General features: G+C 40.8%; 1 protein-coding gene across 8 annotated transcripts in view; it reads right to left on the bottom strand.

Moving 5' to 3' along the window:
- Positions 1-3854: 3854 nt before the first annotated feature.
- Positions 3855-26167, bottom strand: part of SCIMP (SLP adaptor and CSK interacting membrane protein) — a 111506-nt gene continuing 89193 nt past the window's right edge. For 6 of the 8 annotated variants that reach the window (XM_075590015.1, XM_075590017.1, XM_075590018.1 and 3 more), the window contains 5 exons: positions 24842-24920; positions 21927-22009; positions 12790-12882; positions 9841-9939; positions 3856-5398 (listed from right to left, as the gene is read on the bottom strand). In XM_075590015.1, coding sequence (XP_075446130.1) covers positions 5292-5398; positions 9841-9939; positions 12790-12882; positions 21927-22009; positions 24842-24920 — 461 coding nt within the window. In that variant the 3' untranslated portion in view covers positions 3856-5291. Of the gene's footprint in view, positions 5399-9840; positions 9940-12789; positions 12883-21926; positions 22010-24841; positions 24921-26167 lie in introns of all 8 variants that reach the window. The other 2 variants (XM_075590021.1, XM_075590014.1) reach the window with 2 other exon arrangements.

Genomic DNA, 26167 nt, shown 5'->3' with positions numbered 1-26167 from the left:
TCCGTGGAGTGAGCAGTGCGGAAGCCAGATTGTAGAGGGTCTAGGAGAGAATAGGTGTTGAGAAAATGGAGCAAGCGAGAGAATACAATACGTTCAAGGAGTTTAGAGGCAAAAGGCAGGAAGGAGACAGGTCGATAGTTAGAAAGACAGGTAGGGTCAAGCTTGCTGTTTTTGAGTAATGGTATGACTGTTGCATGTTTGAAGGAGGATGGAAAGTTTCCAGAGCAGAGGGAGGAGTTAAAAATGTGTGTGAGCGTAGGGATTATAGTAGGAGCAAGAGGTTTTAGGAGATGGGAGGGAATGGGGTCAAGCGGGCAAGTGGTAGAGGGAGAAGAGGTGATCAACAGCGACACATCCTCCTCTGAGACAGTGGAAAAAGAGTCAAGGAAGGCAGGAGGAGAGTTAGGAAGAGGTGTAGGATGGGAGGAAGAAACAGAGGGGATATTCTGACGTATGGATTCCACCTTTTCCTTAAAATAGTCAGCAAAGTCCTGAGCGGAGATGGAGGAAGGAGAGACAGCTGAGGGTGGTTTGAGTAGAGTATCAATGACAGAGAACAGTAGGCGTGGGTTAGACTTGTGCATGTTGATTAGTGAAGAAAAGTGCGCTTGTTTAGCTTGCGAGAGGGCAGAGTTGAAATAGTATAGCATACATTTGTAGTGAAGGAAGTCTGTGAGAGTATGAGATTTCCTCCAGAGGCATTCATAGAACGAGTGGAGGAATGGAGCATGCGCGTGTGGGAATTTAGCCAGGGTCTAGGGTTAGAAGGGCGAGGGCGGCAGAGAGAAAGCTGGGCATGTAGATCAAGAGAGGAGGACAAGGTAGAGTTGTAGTTCCTGACCAGGTTGTCAGGGTCTGTAGCAGAGCTGAGAGAGGAGAGGGTGGAGCGTAAAGTGGACTCAAAGTCAGGTAAGTGAATAGAGCGCAGGTTTCTGCAGAACCGGGGGTAGATGGAGGTGGAGAAGGGGAGAAGCGAGATAGAGAGAATGAGATGAGGTGATGGTCAGAGAGAGGAAAAGGGGAAATGGAGAAATCAGAGAGAGAGAAGTTTTTAATGAAAACCAGGTCTAAGTAGTGGCCATCTTGTGGGTGCTGGCTGCAGTCCACTGTTGAAGGCCAAAAGAAGAGGTTAGAGAAAGAAAGCGGGAAGCCCAAGGGAGAGAGGGGTCATCAATGTGGCAATTGAAGTCCCCAAGGAAAAGAACAGGGGAGTCTGAGGAGAGAAAGAAAGAGAGCCAGGGTTCAAAGTGAGAGAGAAAGGCAGAAGGGGGATGAGTAGAAGTAGGTGGGCGATAGATGACCGCCACATGGACAGGGAGAGGAGGGAAGATCTGGACAGTGTGAGCCTCAAAGGAGGGAAAAGCAAGAGATGGAGGAATAGGAAGGGTTCGGTAACAGCAGAGAGAGGAGAGCAGGAGCACCACACCTCTACCTCTGCCATCAGGGCGCGGAGTGTGGAAGAAGGAAAGGCCACCATAGGAGAGGGCAGCTTCCAGAGCAGAGTCAGACTGAGTGAGCCAGGTCTCAGTTATAGTAAATAGGAGCAGAGAGTGAGAGAGAAAAAAGTCATGTACAGAGAGGAACTTCTTAGAAAGGGAGCGAGCAATCCAAAGGGCACAGGAGAAAGGGAGAGAGGAGGGAGGGTGGCAGGGATGGGTATGAGGTTTGAGGGGTTGATACTAGGATTAGAGGTTGCAATTGGCAGGCGAGGACGAGCGCATGTAGGAATAAGGAGGAGATCAGGATTGGGAGAGATATCCCCAGAAGCAAGGAAGAGAAGCATGGATAGAAAGAGAATGTGTGAGGATGATTTGTAGGGATGTGCTTTATTGCTGGGGATATAGCTGTGTGGTGTCAGAAGGCGCAGGTAAGAAAGGAGTTCATGTGAACAGAGAAGTGGTGAAGGAAGGAGAGATGGAGATATATGAATAGAGTTAGAGACATAATGAGGCTGGTAAAAAGAAGTGCATAATTTGAGAAGAAGTGAAGTCACAGCAAATATAAATGGTAAAGGCAGCATCACAGCAGTAATGATGCAGTCTGGTATTGATGATATCCTCCTTTCCAGCGTAGTTCAAATGCAGGAATCAGGGCCAGATGGGGGTGTCCACTTCCTCACTTCTTTTGAACTTCCTTTAAAACTTCAGTTGTTCAGTAGTCCTGCCACTTATAATGGGCCACTTGGACATGGGCTGCAGGCAGAATTAGGCTGTTCTATCTGGGTTTATATGGGCCTAAAAAAGTCACCTGACAGTTTGGTTCTGTCTGCTTAATTAGCACATCTGAGGCACATTCAAACAGATGGTTTTCTACACAGGGTGTTCCCTGCCTAGGTGGCAACACTTAATTCAATTAAGAGTTGAAGCAGACAGGATTCAGATATGGGATATTACCTAAGATTGTTTCAGGTCATAACTAAATGAGGAAAGAGTGCTGCTTCAAAAGTAGTAGTAATTCGGTTATTGGGCATTTTGAAAATGATGTATTAAAGACAAAAACAAAAACATTCTCTGCTGCACTGTAACTGGGCATAAAGCCAACAGCGAAATTGAAACACAATGCCTCACCGGGACCTCTATAGTAGACATAGACATTTTGCCCAACTGTTTTTGTTAATGAGGCCTTTCATAGTTTTGACCAGATGTAAAAATCCTTGCAAAAATGATTTAATATTAGTATCTGTCAAAAATAAAGAAATGATTCTGGAATCAAACAGTTGAAGAGTTTAAGTGCGATGTGGATGTGGGGCTTTAAAGAGGGAACACAAAAGCGTAACCTTTTTGCTGCTAGCGGGGCCAACATAACGGCGAATATGTGTGAAAGTGGGGAGATTTCTGGAGCTATGAGAAAGTGGGGAGATTTATAGAGCTACAAGAAAGTGGGAAGATTTCCAGAGCTATGAGAAAGTGGGGAGATTTCCAGAGCTATGAGAAAGTGGGGAGATTTATAGAGCTACAAGAAAGTGGGAAGATTTCCAGAGCTATGAGAAAGTGGGGAGATTTATAGAGCTACAAGAAAGTGGGAAGATTTCCAGAGCTATGAGAAAGTGGGGAGATTTATAGAGCTACAAGAAAGTGGGAAGATTTCCAGAGCTATGAGAAAGTGGGGAGATTTCCGGAGCTACAAGAAAGTGAGGAGATTTCCAGAGCTACGAGAAAGTGGGGAGATTTCCGGAGCTACAAGAAAGTGGGGAGATTTCCGGAGCTACAAGAAAGTGGGAAGATTTCCAGAGCTATGAGAAAGTGGGGAGATTTCCGGAGCTACAAGAAAGTGAGGAGATTTCCAGAGCTACGAGAAAGTGGGGAGATTTCCGGAGCTACAAGAAAGTGGGAAGATTTCCAGAGCTATGAGAAAGTGGGGAGATTTCCGGAGCTACAAGAAAGTTAGGAGATTTCCAGAGCTACGAGAAAGGGGGGAGATTTCCGGAGCTACAAGAAAGTGGGGAGATTTACAGAGCTACGACAAAGGGGGGAGATTTCCGGAGCTACAAGAAAGTGGGGAGATTTCCAGAGCTACGAGAAAGTGGGGAGATTTCCGGAGCTACGAGAAAGTGAGGAGATTTCCAGAGCTACGAGAAAGTGTGGAGATTTCCGGAGCTACAAGAAAGTGAGGAGATTTCCAGAGCTACGAGAAAGTGGGGAGATTTCCTGAGCTACGAGACAGTGGGGAGATTTACAGAGCTACGACAAAGGGGGGAGATTTCCGGAGCTACGACTACTGCAATGGGTCCTAATCACAAATGTTAAAGAAAAATTTTTCGGATCTGATTGCTTCTTCAAAATATAGTTTGTAGGGAGCATAATAAATATGTTTTATTTCATTTGAAGAATATTGCATTATACATATTTGTACAGTAAAAAAACTTTATTACATATAACAAACATTTGGAGCTCACAAAACACTTTTTGAGTGTTATATTCTTTAAAATGAGCTATTTGCACTCAATAAATAGTAGGAACAAACATTTTTACAAGACAGATTAAAATGGCAAACATATGAATTACCATTGCTACTGGAGAAACCAACAATGTAACAAGTGAGGTTCTTTTCTTTAAATAGCACTGACCTTGAGCCACAGGATTATATTCAATAAAACACTTAAATAAAGATTATGTTGACTGTTCTAGAACTATAACCTGTTTTTCAGATTTATTGCTGCATTCAGTAAAAGCTAATTCTGCAAAAATGGATCATTCTTAGGACTTTTTGGCAATAACTGTGAAAACCTTGCAATTTCTGTTCCATCCAATTTATAGTTCGATTACTGTCTAGTTATAGTATCTTACAGGTTTGGATGGTAAGACTGTCTCCAGAACTCATGCATGACCTGTCATTATTCTGCACATACTGGGATAATCCTGAAAAGTCCAGTTAGCCAAAATTGGTATTTCTACCAACTTTAAAAAAAAAAAATATGTAATTCTTAAATAGATCCCTGGATAGAAAATAATATATGCAAGCCTTCCACCAGCTATCAGATTTGGTTTAAATCAGCCTCATATTTATTGACTGTGAAATAAAGTGCTTACTGTTAAGTAAATAGGAGGCCCTTAGCGTTGCTTTTCAGTCATCACAAAAGGTCATAGTGTCTTTGGGGAAATAATGTTTTTATGATATAATGTATGGTATTAAACACATTAAATTGTACAATATTCCTGAATACTTTGCATGAATCAAGCACACATTACATGAATGTCCTGCTTTGTTCATCCTGTGCATCTTCTACTGGTATGATTGCATGTACTTATATGGTGGACAAATGTCTCAGGCACTGGAATTAGGAAGGAAAATGGAAAAGTGAAAATGAGACATTGTGTCTTCAAGGAATCCCCAATAGTTAATTACAACTCAACCCCATTATAACACGATTCATTACAACGCGGACCCGCTTATAACGCGATTAAAGCGTGGCTCCCAATTTTCGTATCTATGAATACTTTACAACACGATTATTGGGATCTTAAATACTTTATTGTACAATGCATACAATTGTACATTATATCTAACGCGATCCGCTTATAGTGCGATGTGATTCTTTGGACCCCAAGCACAGCGTTATAAAGGGGTTGAGCTGTATTAAACTACTATAGAAATGATTAGCCTATCAGAGTTACTTATCTGCTGATTCTACATCCTTCTTTTGTCTTCTGTTCTTCCTCTGATTCTTTAATTTTGGGGAGAATTTTCTGTCAACAACAGCCCACATGGCCGCTTTGGTTGTGTGTAAAATGTATCCCAAATACACTCGACCTTTTCTACCACAATGAAAAAAGTATTTGCAAATGCATCATTTAGTTGTCATAATTGCGAGGAAGCACCACCACATCATCATAGTCGTCATCGTCTTCAATCACATCAACATATGCGGGGTCATTTGCTTGGGAATTAGCCTCATCGTCTGTAATAAATAGAGGCAACAGAATGTGAAAGGAGGCGCCGCAGAGCAAAATGTTAACATCCTGCCTTGCTTCAAATTATTCCTTAGTAGCAAATTATTTGTACATTTTCTTTACGGTTTTTACATGAGGCTCGTAAGTGAAATGCTTATAACTTCACGTATCAATGTTTTTGGCCCTTGTTTACCAAACAGTGCTAAACCATAAAGCCTATTCAAATGAGTAATATTTAGAAATGATGGCTCTTCATTCTTCAGTTCACAACATTGGTCGCGCAAATCAAGAAACTTGAAGATTATTTAAACCTTCTTCAGAACTATTAAAACCAGAGACATAACATAAAACACAGACAAAGCTCAGTTTTTAGCACATCTAGTGAGACTCATACACGGTACAGTGCCTAAATATATATGGATAAATATCTAATAAGTAAATGGTCTTTTAGTTTGACATTTTTGGCCAAAATTGTTGTAAGCCCCTGAGCCAACGCCAAGGCAGACCACATATCAGGGGTCCCTAACGCTAATATAAATTCTTAATAACCTGTTTAATAACAGGAAGAATGATTTATAGTAAATCTGTCAATATTAGCTGCAAAGTTCTGTCTGACTGAAGCTTTTATTAACCTGTACATTACCAGGAAAAGCACTCTGTATTAGAGATGTCACAGCCAAACTGCAAGCAGGCAAGTTCCCCTGAGTGGAAGATGCTATGGAGTGAGCCCATAACCATTTAAATGTGGGAGGGGGTGAGCTTAAATTAAGTAGGAGGTTGCCAACCTCCAATCAGCCATGACTAGCTGGACAAGAATTGTAAAAACATACTGGACACCTAACAAGCTCCTATTAAACCCCCAAAATACCCACAACATATATATAAGCATATGAGTGTCAGAGGAGTGCTACTGAGCATGGCAATATGCATTAAAACCAGAGACATAACATAAAACACAGACAAAGCTCAGTTTTTAGCACATCTAGTGAGACTCATACACGGTACAGTGTCTAAATATATATGGATAAATATCTAATAAGTAAATGGTCTTTTAGTTTGACATTTTTGGCCAAAATAGCATCTTCCACTCAGGGGAACTTGCCTGCTTGCAGTTTGGCTGTGACATCTCTAATACAGAGTGCTTTTCCTGGTAATGTACAGGTTAATAAAAGCTTCAGTCAGACAGAACTTTGCAGCTAATATTGACAGATTTACTATAAATCATTCTTCCTGTTATTAAACAGGTTATTAAGAATTTATATTAGCGTTAGGGACCCCTGATATGTGGTCTGCCTTGGCGTTGGCTCAGGGGCTTACAACAATTTTGGCCAAAAATGTCAAACTAAAAGACCATTTACTTATTAGATATTTATCCATATATATTTAGGCACTGTACCGTGTATGAGTCTCACTAGATGTGCTAAAAACTGAGCTTTGTCTGTGTTTTATGTTATGTCTCTGGTTTTAATGCATATTGCCATGCTCAGTAGCACTCCTCTGACACTCATATGCTTATATATATGTTGTGGGTATTTTGGGGGTTTAATAGGAGCTTGTTAGGTGTCCAGTATGTTTTTACAATTCTTGTCCAGCTAGTCATGGCTGATTGGAGGTTGGCAACCTCCTACTTAATTTAAGCTCACCCCCTCCCACATTTAAATGGTTATGGGCTCACTCCATAGCATCTTCCACTCAGGGGAACTTGCCTGCTTGCAGTTTGGCTGTGACATCTCTAATACAGAGTGCTTTTCCTGGTAATGTACAGGTTAATAAAAGCTTCAGTCAGACAGAACTTTGCAGCTAATATTGACAGATTTACTATAAATCATTCTTCCTGTTATTAAACAGGTTATTAAGAATTTATATTAGCGTTAGGGACCCCTGATATGTGGTCTGCCTTGGCGTTGGCTCAGGGGCTTACAACAATTTTGGCCAAAAATGTCAAACTAAAAGACCATTTACTTATTAGATATTTATCCATATATATTTAGGCACTGTACCGTGTATGAGTCTCACTAGATGTGCTAAAAACTGAGCTTTGTCTGTGTTTTATGTTATGACTCTGGTTTTAATGCATATTGCCATGCTCAGTAGCACTCCTCTGACACTCATATGCTTATATATATGTTGTGGGTATTTTGGGGGTTTAATAGGAGCTTGTTAGGTGTCCAGTATGTTTTTACAATTCTTGTCCAGCTAGTCATGGCTGATTGGAGGTTGGCAACCTCCTACTTAATTTAAGCTCACCCCCTCCCACATTTAAATGGTTATGGGCTCACTCCATAGCATCTTCCACTCAGGGGAACTTGCCTGCTTGCAGTTTGGCTGTGACATCTCTAATACAGAGTGCTTTTCCTGGTAATGTACAGGTTAATAAAAGCTTCAGTCAGACAGAACTTTGCAGCTAATATTGACAGATTTACTATAAATCATTCTTCCTGTTATTAAACAGGTTATTAAGAATTTATATTAGCGTTAGGGACCCCTGATATGTGGTCTGCCTTGGCGTTGGCTCAGGGGCTTACAACAATTTTGGCCAAAAATGTCAAACTAAAAGACCATTTACTTATTAGATATTTATCCATATATATTTAGGCACTGTACCGTGTATGAGTCTCACTAGATGTGCTAAAAACTGAGCTTTGTCTGTGTTTTATGTTATGTCTCTGGTTTTAATGCATATTGCCATGCTCAGTAGCACTCCTCTGACACTCATATGCTTATATATATGTTGTGGGTATTTTGGGGGTTTAATAGGAGCTTGTTAGGTGTCCAGTAAACTTCTTCAGAACTAGGCGTGCAGCAGCTTTGGAATCGTTACTGCGTTATCTCCTCAGTTATGTAGGAAGCTGTAACTAGCCTCCAATGAAAGCAGTAGCCTTTTTTTTTATTGTGTGGTCTTTGTTGTGGTTACAGGGCTACGATTGGAGTCATATATTTTTTAAGTAGCCATGAAAATAGCAGAATTTAGTAACACCATTTTGTGTTTCAATTTCATTGAAAAACGCAATCTATCCAAATATAAATGGTTTGTGTTGTGTTTAACCAACACACAAAGCCCTTTGCAACTTTGTGATGGTTCTGCCACTTCTTGCCTCATTGAGGAGAATCCATGTATCATAAGAACCTTGATTTTGATTTTAAGAATTGTGCCCAGACAATGTTCATCACGTAAACTCCTAAAAAGGAAAATCCACAAGTCTTAACTTCCATCTCAACAGTCTCAAAATAGGCTATAACCTAATAGTCCCGATGACATCATCAGATGAAGAGAGAAAATAGCAGAGCACAACTCATGCAAAAAACAAGACAATCGCGTATCCCAATGTGGTTAAAAAATTTTAAAGATTTATTGGATCAAAGCATGACAAGGGCTGGACGCCCACACCGACATGTTTTGCGCCAACTGGGCGCTTTATCAAAGCCTGAAAAAGCGCCCTGTTGGCGCGAAACATGTCGGTGTGGGTGTCCAGCCCTAGTCATGCTTTGATCCAATATATCTTTTTCATTTTTAACCACATTGGGATACGCTATTCTCTTGTTTTTTGCATGAGTAGTGCTCTGCTATTTTCTCTCTTCATCCAATTTACCTTGACAGCGGACTTGCACACAGTATTTGAGGACATCTGGAAACCGATTTGGACTTCATCTCATTACATGAGTCCTTTGATTTTCATCAATCAAGCTTATATAAGGTTTTTTGACCCTTTCATTTACATACGCCCTTCATTTTCTGGACACAGGATTGTGTTTAAGTCTCCACTCTTGCAGGTGGGAGTTATTCCAGTTAGGTGAGTTGTTATGGGACATTCACCAGATTTATTGTATATACCTGTTACTTAAGAGGTACCATGCTCTTAAATCATTAAGTGATATTTTGTCTGTTTAGGTTTTTTTTGAGCGTCCCACAGTCTATATCAAGTAACCATGACATCATCAGCTTGGAACAGTGAGGATATACAAAAAATATTTAATTTCAAATACAGAATAAAAAAAAACAGGTAAGATATAACGTGGTGTTAATGATTTGATAAGGGCTATCATACTTTAGACAATTAAGTCTTATGTGTCTCCATTAATCTCTCCCAAAGGCACATGACAGAACAAAGTAATGTAACCTTTAACGCTAACTAATGGTTCAAAAGAGTGCAAGCTTTCAGGACCACTTTGGCCCTTTATTCAGGCAAATCTTGGCCAAACATGTGTCTGTAGAATGGACCTAAGTAGTGCTGAAAGCTGAAAGCTCGCACTCTTTTTCACAATTAATTAGCCATTAAAAGTATCACTTCTATATTACTTTTGTTCGGTCTACGCTACGAGATAGTGCCATTCTCTATCTGTATTGTATATATTGACATAATAAATCGACCGCAGTCTGTATTCATGCATAATATGATTTCCATATTGTCATCAAGTGCTATGACATCATGACTCTCATCAGATTGGTTACCTTCTGCAATGACATCAATATATCCAGTGTCTGACAGTCTGTTATAATCATGAGACACATGATAATGTCTATCTTTTGGCTGGATCTCATTTTCATAATCTGGAAGAAATAAAGATGTACAGTATTAGGCTATAGGGCTGGGAAAAGAACAGAACTAGTGGATAAAACCCTGCCTTATTCACCAATGATGTGCATAGTTAATAATTATATATATATATTGTGGCGAGAAAAAGTTTGTGAACCACCTAGGTTTTCCACATATTTCAAACCTAAAATGTTATTAGATCTTAATCTATAATAATAGATAAAGATAACCTTATCAAACAAATGACACAAATATACTGTATGATACTTTTTGAACATTTATTTATCCAGAGATGATTAAACATTCAATATCCATGTGTGAAAATGTAAGTGAACCTTTACATTCAGTACCTAGTGACACACCACATCGAGCAGCTATGACTTAAACTAAGCATTTCCTGTAACTGTTGGTCAGTCTCTCAGACCGGTTTTCAGGAATTCCTTCTTATAGAACTGCTTCAACTGAGTGACATTTGAGGGCTTCCTTGCATGGATAGCTCGCTTCAGGTCCTGCAACAACATTTCAATGGGGTTTAGGGTCCTGAGGCAGCAAAGCAGGCCCAAACCATCACACTCCAACCACCGTGTTTGATGGTTGGGATGAGGTTCTTCTGTTCGAACACAGTTTTGGTTTTCGCCAAACATGAAGTTTCTCATTGAGGCCAAAATGCTCTACCTTTGAGTCGTCTGTCCACCCAGAGAACATTGTTCCTGAAGTCTTGTGGATCATCTATGTGCTGTTTGGCAAACTTCAGATGGGCAGCAATGTTCTTTTTACAGGGCAGTGGTTGCCTCCTGGCTATCTTTCCATGAACACCATTCTTGTTCAGTCTTTTTGTGATAGTTTAGTAATGAATACTCCCATTAGCAAAGGCGAGAGTGGCCTGCAGATCCTTGGATGTTACTCTGGGGTTCTTTGTGACCTCTTGGATGATTTGCCAGTTTGTTCTTGGAGAGATTTTGGTTGGACAATCACTCCTGGATAGAGTGACTTGGTCTTGAAACTTCTCCATTTGTAGACTATCTGTCTGGCAGTGAATTAGTGGAGCCCCTAATCCTTAGAAATGGGTTTGTAACCCTTTTATAACTTTTCTGAGGTCCTCAGAGATTTATTTTGATCATGACATAACATGTTTCCACACATCTGTATGGTGAAGACCAAACTCACAAAGTTTCTGATCTTTATATAGGTTGCGGCCTCCCAAACTCATATCTGAAGATCTACCTAATTATTAAAACACCTGATTCTAATTATCCCTTTAATTTAGCTGATAAAACCAGCATTTCACTTACGTTTTTACATACACTGACTTTAATTACTCAATGTTTGTCTAATTCATACATAATTTTGTTTTCAAAAGACATGGAATTGGTTAACAAAATCCTATTGTATATTTAAGAAAAGATTGGTTTTGATTCAAGAAGGTTATCATGGAAAAACTATGGAATTTTCGTAATTATCATTGAGGTTCACAAACTTTTTCTCGCCACTGTATATATTTATTTTTTCTTATATAGTGCTGACAATATACACAGTATTGCGGGTTCGTTTTTTTTTTTTTTTTAGGCACCAAACATTTTTGGTGCCTGAATAACGGAAGGTAAATTGCCTTGCCCAAGCTCACAAGAAGAGCACACACTTGGATTTGAACTGGGATCATCTGCTTTAAAAGTCATTACCACTAAGCTACTTCTACTAAAGTAATGTTTCAAAGTCACCATACTTTACATCAATGTGCTTATATGATATTTTATCTCTCAATGTCAGCCTTGCAGTCAAAAAAATATATATTTGTAATATAGCAGAGTGACAAAGAATGGTGTTGCTCATACATTTTTAATAATCATTTTGAAATTGGAGGTGAAGATTTGAGGAAGATCGGGACTCAGCCCAACAACAACTTTGCAACTGTGAGAAATTAACTTTCCAAAAGCTGTGATTCTTTGTACACTTTCTATCCTCCAGTACCTGGGAAGTCTCTAGTCCTGCATCTCACTATGCCCTCCCTACTGCTTTTTCTGTTTACTGTTTCCTCACTCTTTTTTGAACGTCTCTGTTCTCTCCAACTTCCCCACTCCCCACTGCACCATTATGTATACACCTCTCTAACAACAATTTCTTTACCCCTCAATAAAAAACACCCACACAAATTCTCTATTCACACCCTCTATCTACTCTTTCCTGCTGCCAGGGATCTCCCCTAAGCCTGAAGCCATACATACACACTTGATTTCACCCATGCCTCCCTGCCATCTCTTCCCCTGTAAATTATGTTTACCCTCTCATTTTAATACTGACTAACCTTAAAACTTGCCCCACAAATCAAGTATCCCAATAGCCTGCACTCATGGTTACTGTCCCACACTCAGTCACTCCTACCACCCATTGTGACCAAGCACTGACATCAACAGCACGTATTCCCTCACCTGCTGTCTCTGTAAGTCTCCCATCAAACCTCTTAGATTGTAAGCTCTTCGGGGCTGGGATTTCCTTTCCTATTGTCTGATTTTGTTGCAATTATTGTATTATTATAACTCCCTGTACTGTACTCTTTGTGAAGCACTGAGTACACTTTTGGCGCTATATAAATAAAGACATACAATACAATAATCCACTTGTTCTTTGCACTCTCCCTTCTCTCCCTGCTCATATCTTTCTCCTTCTGTTACCATAAATATCCCATCTCCATCATAAATTAGGACCACATCTCTTCTCAGTCTTCTTCTGCTCTAGACACCATTACCCATATGCTTTCCTCTCCCAAACATGTCCTTTGGCACAGAGCCCTTTCTTCTCTCAGTTTTTTTGCACTGCATATTGTCTTTTCATTTTTAACTTTTTTTGTCGCATTGCGCAATACTAACCTATTTCTGCATGTTGCAATCGTTCCTGGCTTTTCTGTACAATTGCGTAGAGGGCACTGAACTTGTCGGCCATGTGACCAACTCCAGAGCTTGCTGAAACCAAAGAGTGTTAATATTAATATGATCTGTAACAGGCATGAATAGGCCATTTCCCAAGATTCTCACACTAGCTGCTATCCCATATCATCCTATAAGCCGACCATCCATATTCTGTCTTCCATATCCTTAGTTCCTCATACTATGGTATATCCTCAGTCTTGTAATGACTGTCAGACCCATGGCATTATGGGGAAAGCAGAGATGTTACTATGACTCTGCCTGACCGTAGGCTTTATCAGCTGTTAGGAGTAAGGAAGTACAAGTGTAGATGGGTTTTAGTAGCATAATTAGTGACATTTTGAGGCACATGATCTGTGGATACTTTGGGAATATGCATCAAGAGTCGCAAACTGGATTTCAGGTCCGGGGACCCCCTGCTTCCAGAGTTACAGGCCCCGTTATGGGGTGCCGGTATCCCAGAGGCCATGTTTAAATTCTCCCGCGTCATGGGCCCACGTGATCAGGAGATTTAAACAAGGCAGAGGGATATGGGCACCCCATAATGTGGCCTGTAACTCGGGAAGCAGGGGGACCCCGGACCTGAAATCAATGTGATTCAGTTCCAGAGACCTCCTGTGTTATCAAAATAAAATCAGCTTCATTACTTTAGCGGCTAGCCACTAAGACAATAAAGGGGTTAAGCCAAACTACCTCGTTTATTGGGGTAGAGGGGTGACTCAAGGGGGTAGTTGCACCAAGTTGGGTGATAAAAACACATAAACCGGCGCCTCCAAAAGAAAATAAAGATATATAGCCTGACCGAATATAGTCCAATGCAGCTGGGATGAGATCCAAGGCAGTATCTTCAATGAAGTCTCATAGAACGACAAACAAACAAATAAGACAACAACATGGAAGAAAAAAAGAGAAAAAGATCATAGTGCAACTAAAAACAAAAAATCACTGATAAGGTTTACAAGGAATGATTGCAAATTTAATACGATGAATAAAATGATTATAAAAACAACAAATACTTGATTGTTGGGCAAAAAGACACTTATGAAGCGATGGCATCCGGTAGGGATAAAATTGAAACCCTACTTACAGCAAAGCTGATCAAGGTAAGCCCGTAGCACAATGTCACAATCCGGAACCAGAGCCTGGTAGAGAGATGATATAACTCTGCCTCTTAGAGCTCCACGATGCCGGAAACCGCCGCTGGCCACACGGCCACGAATCACCAGGAGTGCAGGGGGTAGAACAGGCAACAGCCTGAACCCAGGCCAATAAAAGGCAGAGACTTTAGGCGTTCTCCCCTGATAGCCCGTGTGTCCTTCTGTACCCAGCCCTAGCTCTCTGAGCCCCTCGGTACTTGTCCGGGACTTCCCCTGCTGTTGTGCTTAGTGGTGACGTCACCGGGCTATCGCGAGACCTCCTGGTCTGCGTGTATCGCATCGGTGTGTCCCCCGGCAGCACTGGGTTCAGGCTGTTGCCTGTTCTACCCCCTGCACTGCTGGTGATTCGTGGGCGTGTGGCCAGCGGCGGTTTCCGGCATCGTGGAGCTCTAAGAGGCAGAGTTATATCATCTCTCTACCAAGCTCTGGTTCCGGATTGTGACATTGTGCTACGGGCTTACCTTGATCAGCTTTGCTGTAGGTAGGGTTTCAATTTTATCCCTACCGGATGCCATCGCTTCATAAGTGTCTTTTGCCCAACAATCAAGTGTTTGTTGTTTTTATAATCATTTTATTCATCGTATTAAATTTGCAATCATTCCTTGTAAACCTTATCAGTGATTTTTTGTTTTTAGTTGCACTATGATCTTTTTCTCTTTTTTTCTTCCATGTTGTTGTCTTATTTGTTTGTTTGTCGTTCTATGAGACTTCATTGAAGATACTGCCTTGGATCTCATCCCAGCTGCATTGGACTATATTCGGTCAGGCTATATATCTTTATTTTCTTTTGGAGGCGCCGGTTTATGTGTTTATATTGTCTTCATTGGTTTGTGTACCCCTTTTTTACCTGGCAGCCTCCACTTTAATAGTAAAGTGTGTATTTATATTATGTTAGTCACTTAATTGTCACTAATTTTTATATTTTGCATTAGCGCTGTTCCCACTGCCCTTCCCTTTTATCCACCAAGGTGGGTGGCTACGCCTACCAGGAAGGGGTAAACCCAATCATTACCTTAGCAGTAGTAACCACTATGGTAATGAAAGGGTTAACCCCTCCAACTACCCACTTGAGAGGCCTAACCACCCACCCTGGGGCAACTACCCCCTTCACCCACCTCCTCTGCCTCCAATAAAAATTACAATACAAACATCAATGCAATACAGTGAACAAGCCTCCTCTCCCCCAACACATACAGTACAGTAATGGTCAAAATCACTATTATCCATAGCTCGATAATAGCTAATTTGCCCATTAAAAAATAAAACATAACCAAAACATTACCCAGCCAGCATATAGTAAATGAAAGTTCTACTTACCCCTGCCAGGATGAAGGCCATCCTCGTCCTCCTTGTCTTCCTCTTCTTCAATGGGCACCAACAGTAAAATAAAAAACGAACTACTGGCCACTAACCCCTTAATGACCTTAGTGGTTATTAACCACTATGGTTATTAAAGGGTTAACCCCACTTCTGCTACCCACCGAGAGGCCTAACCATCCTCCCTGGGGCAACTACCCCCAGCTCCTCTACCCATTGATTGGCACAATGGTAAACCATGCCCCAATATGAAATATATATATATATATATACACAGTATATCCCGTCTTCATTCCCATCCCTTCTTCCTTGTCATGCTGATTTAATTCAAAAGGTTCCCAACCATTGTTACTTGCCAGCCAAGGTAGACATAGTCTTTGACTTATTCTAGTTTTATTCCATTTACTTTGATCTTTCCAGAGTTGGCACATTTGTTGTGTGCCTGTTTTCTTACTTGCTTTGGTGCGTTTGCCGATTTGTTGCTGGTGATCTTCTGTACTTGTGGCCAAAATAACAATGTCATCTGCAAATTGCAGGGGATTCTAGTATTCACCGTTGCTTTTGTTTTTTTTCCCTCCCAATTCAATGTCCTGAACAATTCAAGTGTTGCTGTGAGAAGCTCTTGTGACATGGTGCTCCCTGCCACACTCGCTTGCTGATTCTGATATTGCTTGTATCTTCATGTATTGTATTGTATGTCTTTATTTATATAGCGCCATTAATGTACATAGCGCTTCACAGTAGTAATACATCTAATGGTTGACATGGCTTACCTCGTAAATGTTCTTTGCAATTTCAATATGCTCCTCTTTAACACTGTATATGCATTTAGAACAGCTGATGTGTAGACAGAACCAAATGCTTTTCGTAATCTACGAGTTCCAAGATGAGTGGTAGATCATATTCATTACTTCAAGAAATCACTTCTTATACGACTTGGATGTGGTCCATTGTGTTGTATCCACTGCTAAATCCAGCTTGTTCTCTAGGCGGGGCAAAGTCATTTACGTAGTGTCTTCATAAAAATCTTGTAAGTGATTGAAGTAGACTGATTTGTCTTCTTTGTCTCCTTTCTTATGGATGAGGATAACTATGGCATTGCTCAATTGTTCTGGAATTTCCTGCTCTTCAAGCAGCATATACAGAGTATTGCAATGATTTTCTGTACTTTATTCACGATATCAATTGTAATTCCATCTTCCCCGGTGTCTAATTGACTTTGCCATTTCTTCTGGTAGGACGCATGGTGCATCATTGGTGGTTTCTTCTTGCTCTTCCTCTTCAGGATTATGTCCTGTGTCATCTGTGTTTCCTACAATTTCATGTAGAAGTCCTGAACTTTCTTTATGATAAGTGCACAGTCTTTTATTGTTGATCCATCGTCTTGTTTGAGTGCAATGATTTGCTTCCTCCCAATTATAAGTCGTTGCTTTGTCTTCTTTAAGCTATTCTTATCTTCAATAGTCTTCTTTACCATATCATAATTACATTTTCTCACATCTTCAGTTATTTTTGTAAATTGTCTTTCACAGCTCTGCAGATTCAATTCTTGTTCTCGCGTCTTGGGATTTCTTCATTTCTTGTCATCTTCTCATTAATTGTTTTGTCTCATGAGATATTTTATTATCTTATTTTTTGTTAGGAATTCCTCTAGTTTTCTCCTGTGCTTTCAGCTACAATCTTCATAGTCGTTTGTTAAAATTAAAGAATTGTTGATTGTTTTCGTCTTTTTTTTTTTTTTTTAAATCAGTTTTCTTCTTTAACATATACTGTATTTTGTGCAAGCGGAAGCAATTGATCAACTATAATTGAAATTCTCTGATGTTATTCTTGAGATTCTTGATGTTGATTGTTTTCGTCTTCTTTTTAATCTTTTTTTTCTTTCCATCTTTGCATTCAGATGTAATTTGCAGCAAACCAATCGATGATTTCTTCAATCACGTGTTTCTTGTTAGGCAAGATATAGTCAACTTCATTCTTGATTCCATTGGGTTCACTTAATGTTCATTTTCTATTTGTATTCTTCTTGATGCTACATTGGTGAAACCAGCCAAAATCCTCAAACCAGAATGAACCTACATAGACACACAATAACACACCATGAAGAAGGAAGATACAGTACTGCACTCCAGTGGGACACCACTTCTGACAGCCAGATCATTCCATTAATGACGTGCAAATGTAAATCCTCAATGAAATGTCAAAAAACACTCAAGAACAAAAAACATTTGAACTGAAAATGATAATGTTCTTTGACACTAAAAAGAGGACAATACTGATATGGGGTTTCTTATACACTATCAGAATTGTTTGTAATGTCCTTGCCGTTTATTTTACAATTCTACCTCTTCTCTCCCCCCCTCCCCTCCCCTGCACTCCCACCCCTTCACACTGCTGGTAGATGCTTCTCCCATTCATCCATTTAGTGCCCTGTCTGTTTATTTACCATCCCTTTGCCATGCATTCTCCACATCTCCTGCCTCAGGCTGAGTCCATAGACCGGAGGCTGAGGGAAAGCGGGTGCTTTCCCAGGCCTTACTACGCGTGCCATCTCGGTGGCGTGTCTATGGGCGGGCCAGTGACGTCACGGAGCTGGTTCGGCCTCATTGGGCGAACCGCTCACGTGACCAGCCTTGCGTGCGTAATCTAAAATTTGAGTGTCGGCTATGCTTCCACATGCCTGCGGAAGCGTGCTCGAGCCCCTGCTAAAGCCGCTCTCATTGCGGCTGCCGGGGCTCATTGACACGCGTGAGCGCGGGTCAGCGGCTAAGCGCTGACCATGCCCGCGGCCTTAGATTGTTATCTTGATTTTTACATCTGTGTTAAACTCATGGAATATTTGCAAATCAGTATCACTGACCTGAGGAAGAGAGAGAACTCTCAAAAGCTTGTCTTATAGTATCAATTCTTATTCCCAATAAAACATGTATCACCTAGTGCTGAAGTACTAATTTATTCTGCATTATTCTTCTTAAAGAATGAATTCATGATGTAGAAATTTTCATATTCTGCAAATTCTACCAATCTGTGCTTCTTCACTGGAGAGAGTCCGGCAGTTGTAGGTAGCCAGAGTAAGGTTTGAATTACCCTTTTGTTTAACCTCCATGGATTCTTAGCACCTTTGCATTCATGTCTTCTTCTTGAACACTGTCAAGATCAGGGCCAATCCAGCCTCTGCAATTGCTTCCTGGTGTATTCCATATTTGGGGGTTGAGACCTTACTTGTCATGTTGGCCTCATTTTTATGGTGGTGAGAACCTTTCACACTTTAGCTAGGTATATAAAATGTGTGTGTAATATATACTGTCCCGGCTAAGCTGAGTCTAAAGCTTGCGGGAGCTGGCCGGGATCGTAGCGGGCTAGCCGTGGGTCCGTTCTCCGTTTACAAAACGGAGTTTCCCGCGCGGCGGATGCTTCAATAGATAAGCGCTAATGGCGCTTACTATTGAAAGCGCCCGAGGCGTGGGAAAACCGGCCGAAACCAGCCCAGTTTCAGCCGGTGACAGCCCGCGCGCCGCCCGCGCTATTTTAAAACGGTGGTGGCGGCTGCATTAGAGTCAGCTCGACCGCCACTGTACATATATATATACACATATACACACAGTCATGTGAAAAAGAAAGTACACCCTCTTTGTAATTCTATGGTATTACATATCAGGGCATATTAACAATCATCTGTTCCTTAGCAGGTCTAAAAAATTAGGTAAATACAACCTCAGATGAACGACAACACATGGCATATTACACAGTGTCATGATTTCTTTAACAAAAATAAAGCCACAATGGAGTGCTGGGAGTGTGTGCAGTGAGAGTGTGTGCAGTGAGAGTGTGTGCAGTGTGTGCAGTGTGTGCAGTGTGTGCAGTGTGTGCAGTGTGTGCAGTGTGTGCAGTGTGTGCAGTGTGTGCAGTGTGTGCAGTGTGTGCAGTGTGTGCAGTGTGTGCAGTGTGTGCAGTGTGGCAGTGTGCAAAAAAATAAAAAAATAAATTACATTTTTTATTTATTTATTTTTAAAACGGGAGCCACGTGAAAACCGCGTTATAACCGAATTCGCGTTATAACGGGTCGCGCTATAACGGGGTTGAGCTGTATATATTTATACAGTACACATATACAGTTGTGTGAAAAAGAAAGTACACCCTCGTTGAATTCCATGGTTTTACATATCAGGACATAATAACAATCATCTGTTCCTTAGCAGGTCTAAAAATTAGGTAAATACAACCTCAGATGAACAACAACACATTACATATTACACCGTGTCATGATTTATTTAATAAAAATAAAGCCAAAATGGAGAAGCCTTGTGTGAAAAACTAAGTACACATAGCTTCTCCATGTTGGCTTTATTTTTGTTAAATAAAATCAGACCTGCTAAAGAACAGGTGATTGTTATTATGTCCTGATGTAAAACCATAGAATTCAAAGAGTATGTACAACACTTAGTTAAGTTATGGTGGGGGGGAAAAGTGACAAAAACCACCATAGTAAGTAAAGCATATAGCAAATGGAAATATTACTGTATGCTCATTTGCATTTCTTAGATAGGTCTGCAACCCTGCCTTTCACCATTATCACCCAGCGCTTCCACTGCAGCAAGGGATTCTGGGAAATGACATACAAATGAGCACACCGTGCCACCTTTTGCTTCAAAACCATATAACATGGTCCCCTGCAAGCTTTTGGTTGCTGCATTTCACAGCTTTGAGCACAGCCTGGGTTAAGATGCATAGCCGGTAAACCCACCCAAAGACAGACAGCCGTTTCAACCTTAATGGGTCACACCAGTGTGGGGTTGGTTATACTGGCTTTGCAAAATGAAGTTGAGGATAGGTTTCACCACACTTAGTTAAGTTATGATGGGTAAAACAAGTGCCAAAAACCCTCCATATTATAGCATATAGCAAATGGAAATATTACTGTATGCTCATTTACATGTCTTAGACAGGTCTGCAACCCTGCCTTTCACCATTATCCCCCAGCACACAGTGCTTCCACTGCAGCAAGGGATTCTGGGAAATGGCATGCAAATGAGTATATAGTAATATTTCCATTTGTATATATACAGTTAGGTCCGGAAATAATTGGACACTGATACAAGTTTTGTTATTTTGGCTGTGTACCAAAATAAATTCAAGTTACAGTTAAATAATGAATATGGGCTTAAAGTGCAGTCTATCAGCTTTAATTTGAGGGTATTCACATCCAAATTGGAGAAAGTGTTTAGGAATTACATCTCTTTAATATGTAGCCCCCTCTTTTTCAAGGGACCAAAAGTAATTGGACAATTGACTCAAAAGCTGTTTCATGGACAGGTGTGGGCTATTCCTTCGTTATTTCATTATCAATTAAGCAGGAAAAAGGTCTGGAGTTGATTAGATTAGACTTGGCCAAACAATATCAAAAAAAGCCAACCCAGTTCTGGAACTGCATTCTTTGGACAGATGAAACTAAGATCAACCTGTACCACAATGATGGAAGAAAAAAGTATGGAGAAGGCTTGGAACGGCTCATGATCCGAAGCATACCACATCATCTGTAAAACACTGTGGAGGCAGTGTGATGGCATGGGCATGCATGGCTTACAATGGCAGTGGGTCACTAGTGTTTATTGATGATGTGACAGAAGACAGCAGCAGCCGGATGAATTCTGAAGTGTATAGGGATATATTGTCTGCTCAGATTAGCCAAATTCAGCGAAGTTGATTGGACAGCACTTCACTTTACAGATGGACAATGACCCAAAACATACTGCGAAAGCAACTCAGGAGTTTTTTAAGGCAAAGAAGTGGAATATTCTGCAATGGTCAAGTCAATCACCTGATCTCAACCCGATCAAGCTTGCATTTCACTTGCTGAAGACAAAACTTAAGGTAGAAATACCCATGAACAAACAACAACTGAAGACAGCTGCAGTAAAGGCCTGGCAAAGCATCACAAAGGAGGAAACCCAGCGTTTGGTGATGTCCATGCGTTCCAGACTTCAAGCAGTCATTGCCTGCAAAGGATTCTCGAAAAAGTATTAAAAATTAACATTTTATTTATGATTGTGTTAATTTGTCCAATTACATGTGAGCCCCTGAAATAAGGGGACTCTGTATGAAAATGGTTGCAATTCCTAAACGTTTCATACAATATTTTTGTTCAACCCATTGAATTAAAGCTGAAAGTCTGCACTTCTACTGCATCTCGGTTGTTTCATTTCAAATCCATTGTGGTGGCATACAGAACCAAAATTATGAAAATGGTGTCAGTGTCTAATTATTTCCGGACCTAACTGTATATATATATATATATATATATATATATATACTGTATATATATATATATATATATATACTGTATATATATATATATATATATACTGTGTATATATATATATATATATATATATATATATATATATATATATATATATATATATATATATATATATATATATATATATATATATATAAACAATGCACTCCAAAGCTAACGGATACAACGAGGTGCACGGAACGGCAATGAATATTGCAAAAAAAAATTGATGATGTGTAACCCATTTGGGTGTTTTTAATGATATTATTTAGTATTGCAACTTAAACACTTGTTTACAAGTTACTTACACAAATTAATTTCAGCTTCATTCTGTAATATGATTCTAGGTGGAAGTTTTGGAACTTGAGCTGATGGACGATAGATGCTGTTCCTGACAATGCAAGAGATACAGAAAAACATTAAAGGATGCATTTTCTATTGAGAGTAAAGCGAAGAAAAAAATGTATAAAGGTTACTGCATATGGAGCACAAAGAAAACAAAGTTTTACAATATGTAGTAACTCCCCAAAGGGGAACAAAAACCGGTGCACAGCGTCAGTCGTGAGATGAGTATTCAGAAGGATTTATTCATATAAAAACATGGACAGAAAAAACTGATTCAGTCACTCTAACGCGTTTCACATGCAGGGTGCTTTATCAAAGAGTAACAGGTAAGTATTGAATGACCTTCTTGTAGCATCTCCCTAATCCTTCATTCAGATATCTTCCAATCACAACAGTGATTGCAATCTCTATCAGATGTTGGTATGTAAATTAAAGGGAGTAGTCTACAGGAAAGTGATCAGTTAACAAACATAGACAAAACATTTAAGTGAAAATATAAAGAGATAATATCTCCCTATAGACAAATATTTATACAAATTTTACAATAGCCTGAACCAAGTTTAAGATGCTGGCCACCAGCACCAGCCAACATTTTTGGCAGTCATGCCACCTTAGAAGATGGCCTCTCAATTCCTGACTTTAGCTGGGACAATAATAGTTAGCTCACGATACAAAGCGCTATTCATACATTTCCCTATGTTTTCTATATTGGAACAGCTGTCCCAAGGAGACATTTTAAATTGAGTTGGGGTCTCTGTTATAGATCTACAGGTGCGCCGACGAGTATTCTAAAACTTGCCTTGGAAAATCTGGGGCTATCACCAACAAGATCCAGGTACATGCGGGTACATGCTGCAACATTTCAGTGACATTTCTGCAGAGACTAATGGCCCAACGGATTAACACAGCAGGGGTCCCTGGCAGTCCCATTCAGTTTGAATGGGACTGCCTTGGACCCCCGCTGTTAATCCGATGGGCCATTAGTCTGTCTGCAGAAATGTCACTGAAATGTTGCAGCATGTACCCAGCATGCACCCAGCATTTACCTGGATCTTGTTGGTGATTGCCCGAGATTTGTTTTAGAATACTCGTCGGCACTACAGTAGGTTCAGCACCAAAAACACAAGTGGAAACACAGAGGGATGCTGATCAACTTGAGAGGTTTATTACAAACATGGTAAGTGATGCAGTCGATGGAGATGGAGCAGAGAACTTGCTGAAATACAAAGGTGGATCACAGCAAGAGGCAAAGTGGAGCAAGTAAAGTGGGCTAAATCTGACTTGTTATTTTTCAACAAAACATTTACAGTAATGTTTAATCCTTATAGTGCTCTATTGACGTACCGAGTACATCATGAAGACTAACATTCCAGAGCCCCTTGTGACGTACGAGGGTAAGTTGGGCACGTTTACTTGTTGCTCAATGCGCTCAAAAGCGGATGTGTGGAGCATTCTCCCTTCTTTAAACATAGCATTCTTGATCGTCTGAACCTTTAAGAATCACTGGTAGCCATATCTTTGGTACAAAAAAGTTGGACCCGCTCACATAATCTCAGAATTCCAGAGGGAGAAAGCTAAGCATGCAGCCAAGAAATCTCCACAGTATGTATGCAACAAACAAATCAAGGCAACAAACTGTCCCACAACAGGATAATTATGAAAATATTGTGGAATTACAAATACTCAGACGACCTTGGAAACACTTCAATTATGTTTCACACCTAAATTACACTTCTTCAAGCAAAAACGACATTGATATTTTTCCAGGGTCCCTATGATTTTTGTATGTATTTCTAAGACAACAATGTTTTCATAATTATCCTGTATTGGGTCCGATTTTGCTTTTGTTCCTCTTACCTTGCGCTGATTTGTTTTTTGTATACATGGTTCCTCTATACAGCATATTTCTTAGCATGTGAAGTACATTAAACGCGAACAACCATCACAGTGGGTTGATGATTAATAATGAAGGAGGAAGTCATGTGTGAGGCATGATGAAATCATCTCTAATATGGGTATAGCACTAGAGCAATGGTTCCCAACCTCTTTCCTCTTGCGGGAATCCCAAACCCTTAGGTACCCATATAACAGGACAGACAAAAGACAGGACAGAGACAGACAGCTATAGAAGAGACAGGATGGAGACAGACAACGACAGAAGAGAGGACAGAGACAGTCAGTCACACAAGACACAGGACAGAGACAGTCACGGAAAACACACAGACACACACAACAGGACAGACGAAATACACACACACACACAAAAGGACAGAACAAATGCACACAGGACAGAGACACATATGGGCCTATTCTAGTAGCTTCGATAACCAATTTATCGAGGATTGTGAGCAGCTATTGCAACATTTAGCTATGTAGCTATTCAGAAAGCCTCGGTAAGTTGGTCAAATCGTACGGGGAAAGCATTTTTTTTGCGATTTCTGGCTCCTGGCCAAACACAATGCGCAGGAGCTGCCCAAAAAGCTCAAACTCGCATTTTTTGTCAAAAGTAGCTATTCTAGTAGCTTCGATGAGATTATCGGAGGTCTGGAATGGCAAGTTTATCAAAGATTCATCTCGCCAGTCCAAGGGTGGCGAGATGGGATTTGAGAGGACTTAGAAATGAAATGCATTTTTCCTGCATCGGATTAAAGCCGGGAGTCTCCGGACCTGATACACATCAATAAAAATACATTTACAGACAGCTTCATTATGAAATAATTTGCTGGACCCTCCAATGATGGGATTAAAAGGAAAGGGGTGGTAATGGCACTGTTTTTTATATATTATATATATATATATATATGCAATGTATCTGACTACTTCACAAAGAAAACCTAAATCTGTACAATGATGTACTTTCCCGAAGAAATCAACTTACGCCATAATAATTCTGCCTTGTGTTTCCAGCTTTTGCGCTCTCTTCACTGTGAAAGATTTCTGAATCCGCATTGTCATCCCTACAAAAGCAATAAATAGCTCTGTAAACGATTTGTTCATAACATGGGCACTATTAGGGGAAAATTTGACATTTGTTGATTACGTCAATGAGGATTTTAGGTCGAAAACGGTCAGAATGACAGTTCGGAGTATTATATATAGAATTTACCCCATAGACTTTTTGGTTCCTAAGGACTGGGACCCGCTGCGCCTGGCGGCGCGGGCAGCCGCGTGAGCGTTCCCCACCAGCAGGGGAATCCTCCCGAGCAGGTCCCAGTCCCCCCTCGCTGCCGGGCTCACTACGCGCTGTGACGCGTCAGCCGCCAGGGGATGCAAGAAAATTGTGATCCCGAGCGGTGACGCGTCACGTGGTGCGCTGATGAGCAAATCAGTGGCGGGACCGGGAGCTGTCAGACAGCTTCCTCCTAAAGGTAGGGGGTGGTGTGTGTGTGTCATTTGTGGGGGAAGGGGGAAGGGGGAGGGTGCTGCTTACCTTACAGCAGCCCGCAGCAGCTCCCTCCTGCAGCCCGGGAGACCGAGCCATGGAGAGAGGGAGGGGGGGAGTAGCGGCTCCTCCACTCAAACCACGCCCCCCCCTCCCACTCCCGCCCCCTCCCGCTCCCTACAGACCGCATATCGAGGTCTGTGCCTGTCAGCACGCCGTCTGTCTGCAGTGCGGGCGCGCTGACTGAGGGAGCGGGGCCTTAGCCTAAGGTACTAATAATTAGGAGGTAGGGTTTTTTCAGGCATTATATTGTGCCACTTCAGCAATTTCATGATCATTGTCATCATTATATAAAATAATAGTAATCATTTATATAAGATACACCTGAGGAAGAAACATATGTTCCTTCACATGTTTCGAAACGTGTAGGATGAAGGAGTGCATCACTCAACAAGTCTGAGTGACTGAGAGCCCCTGCAGATGTAATCCCCGCAGCGCCACGCTCAGCTAATCGGCGGCGGCGGAGTGAGAAGCAGGGTGGATTAGTCTTGAAGACATCAGCCCCTGTTTGCTCTTCTAGCTACCAATATTGATGTTTATTGGAGAGACAGTAAAGGGGGAATACTGGCAGGGGGTACAGCACAGTACCAGAGAAACCGGATGACAGCTAGAAGCCGTGTCAAGCTATACCAATTTACAGTACAGCAGTGCTGGAGCATTCAAAGACTGTTTTAACTATCACTGTGAACATACATACATACATACATACATACATATATATATATATATATATGCAAATACAACTGTATGCTCATCTGCATG

This window comes from Ascaphus truei, chromosome 3 (assembly GCF_040206685.1).
Source record: "Ascaphus truei isolate aAscTru1 chromosome 3, aAscTru1.hap1, whole genome shotgun sequence".
Classification (NCBI taxonomy): Eukaryota; Metazoa; Chordata; class Amphibia; order Anura; family Ascaphidae; genus Ascaphus; species Ascaphus truei.
This window is presented reverse-complemented; position numbering and strand designations above follow the sequence as displayed.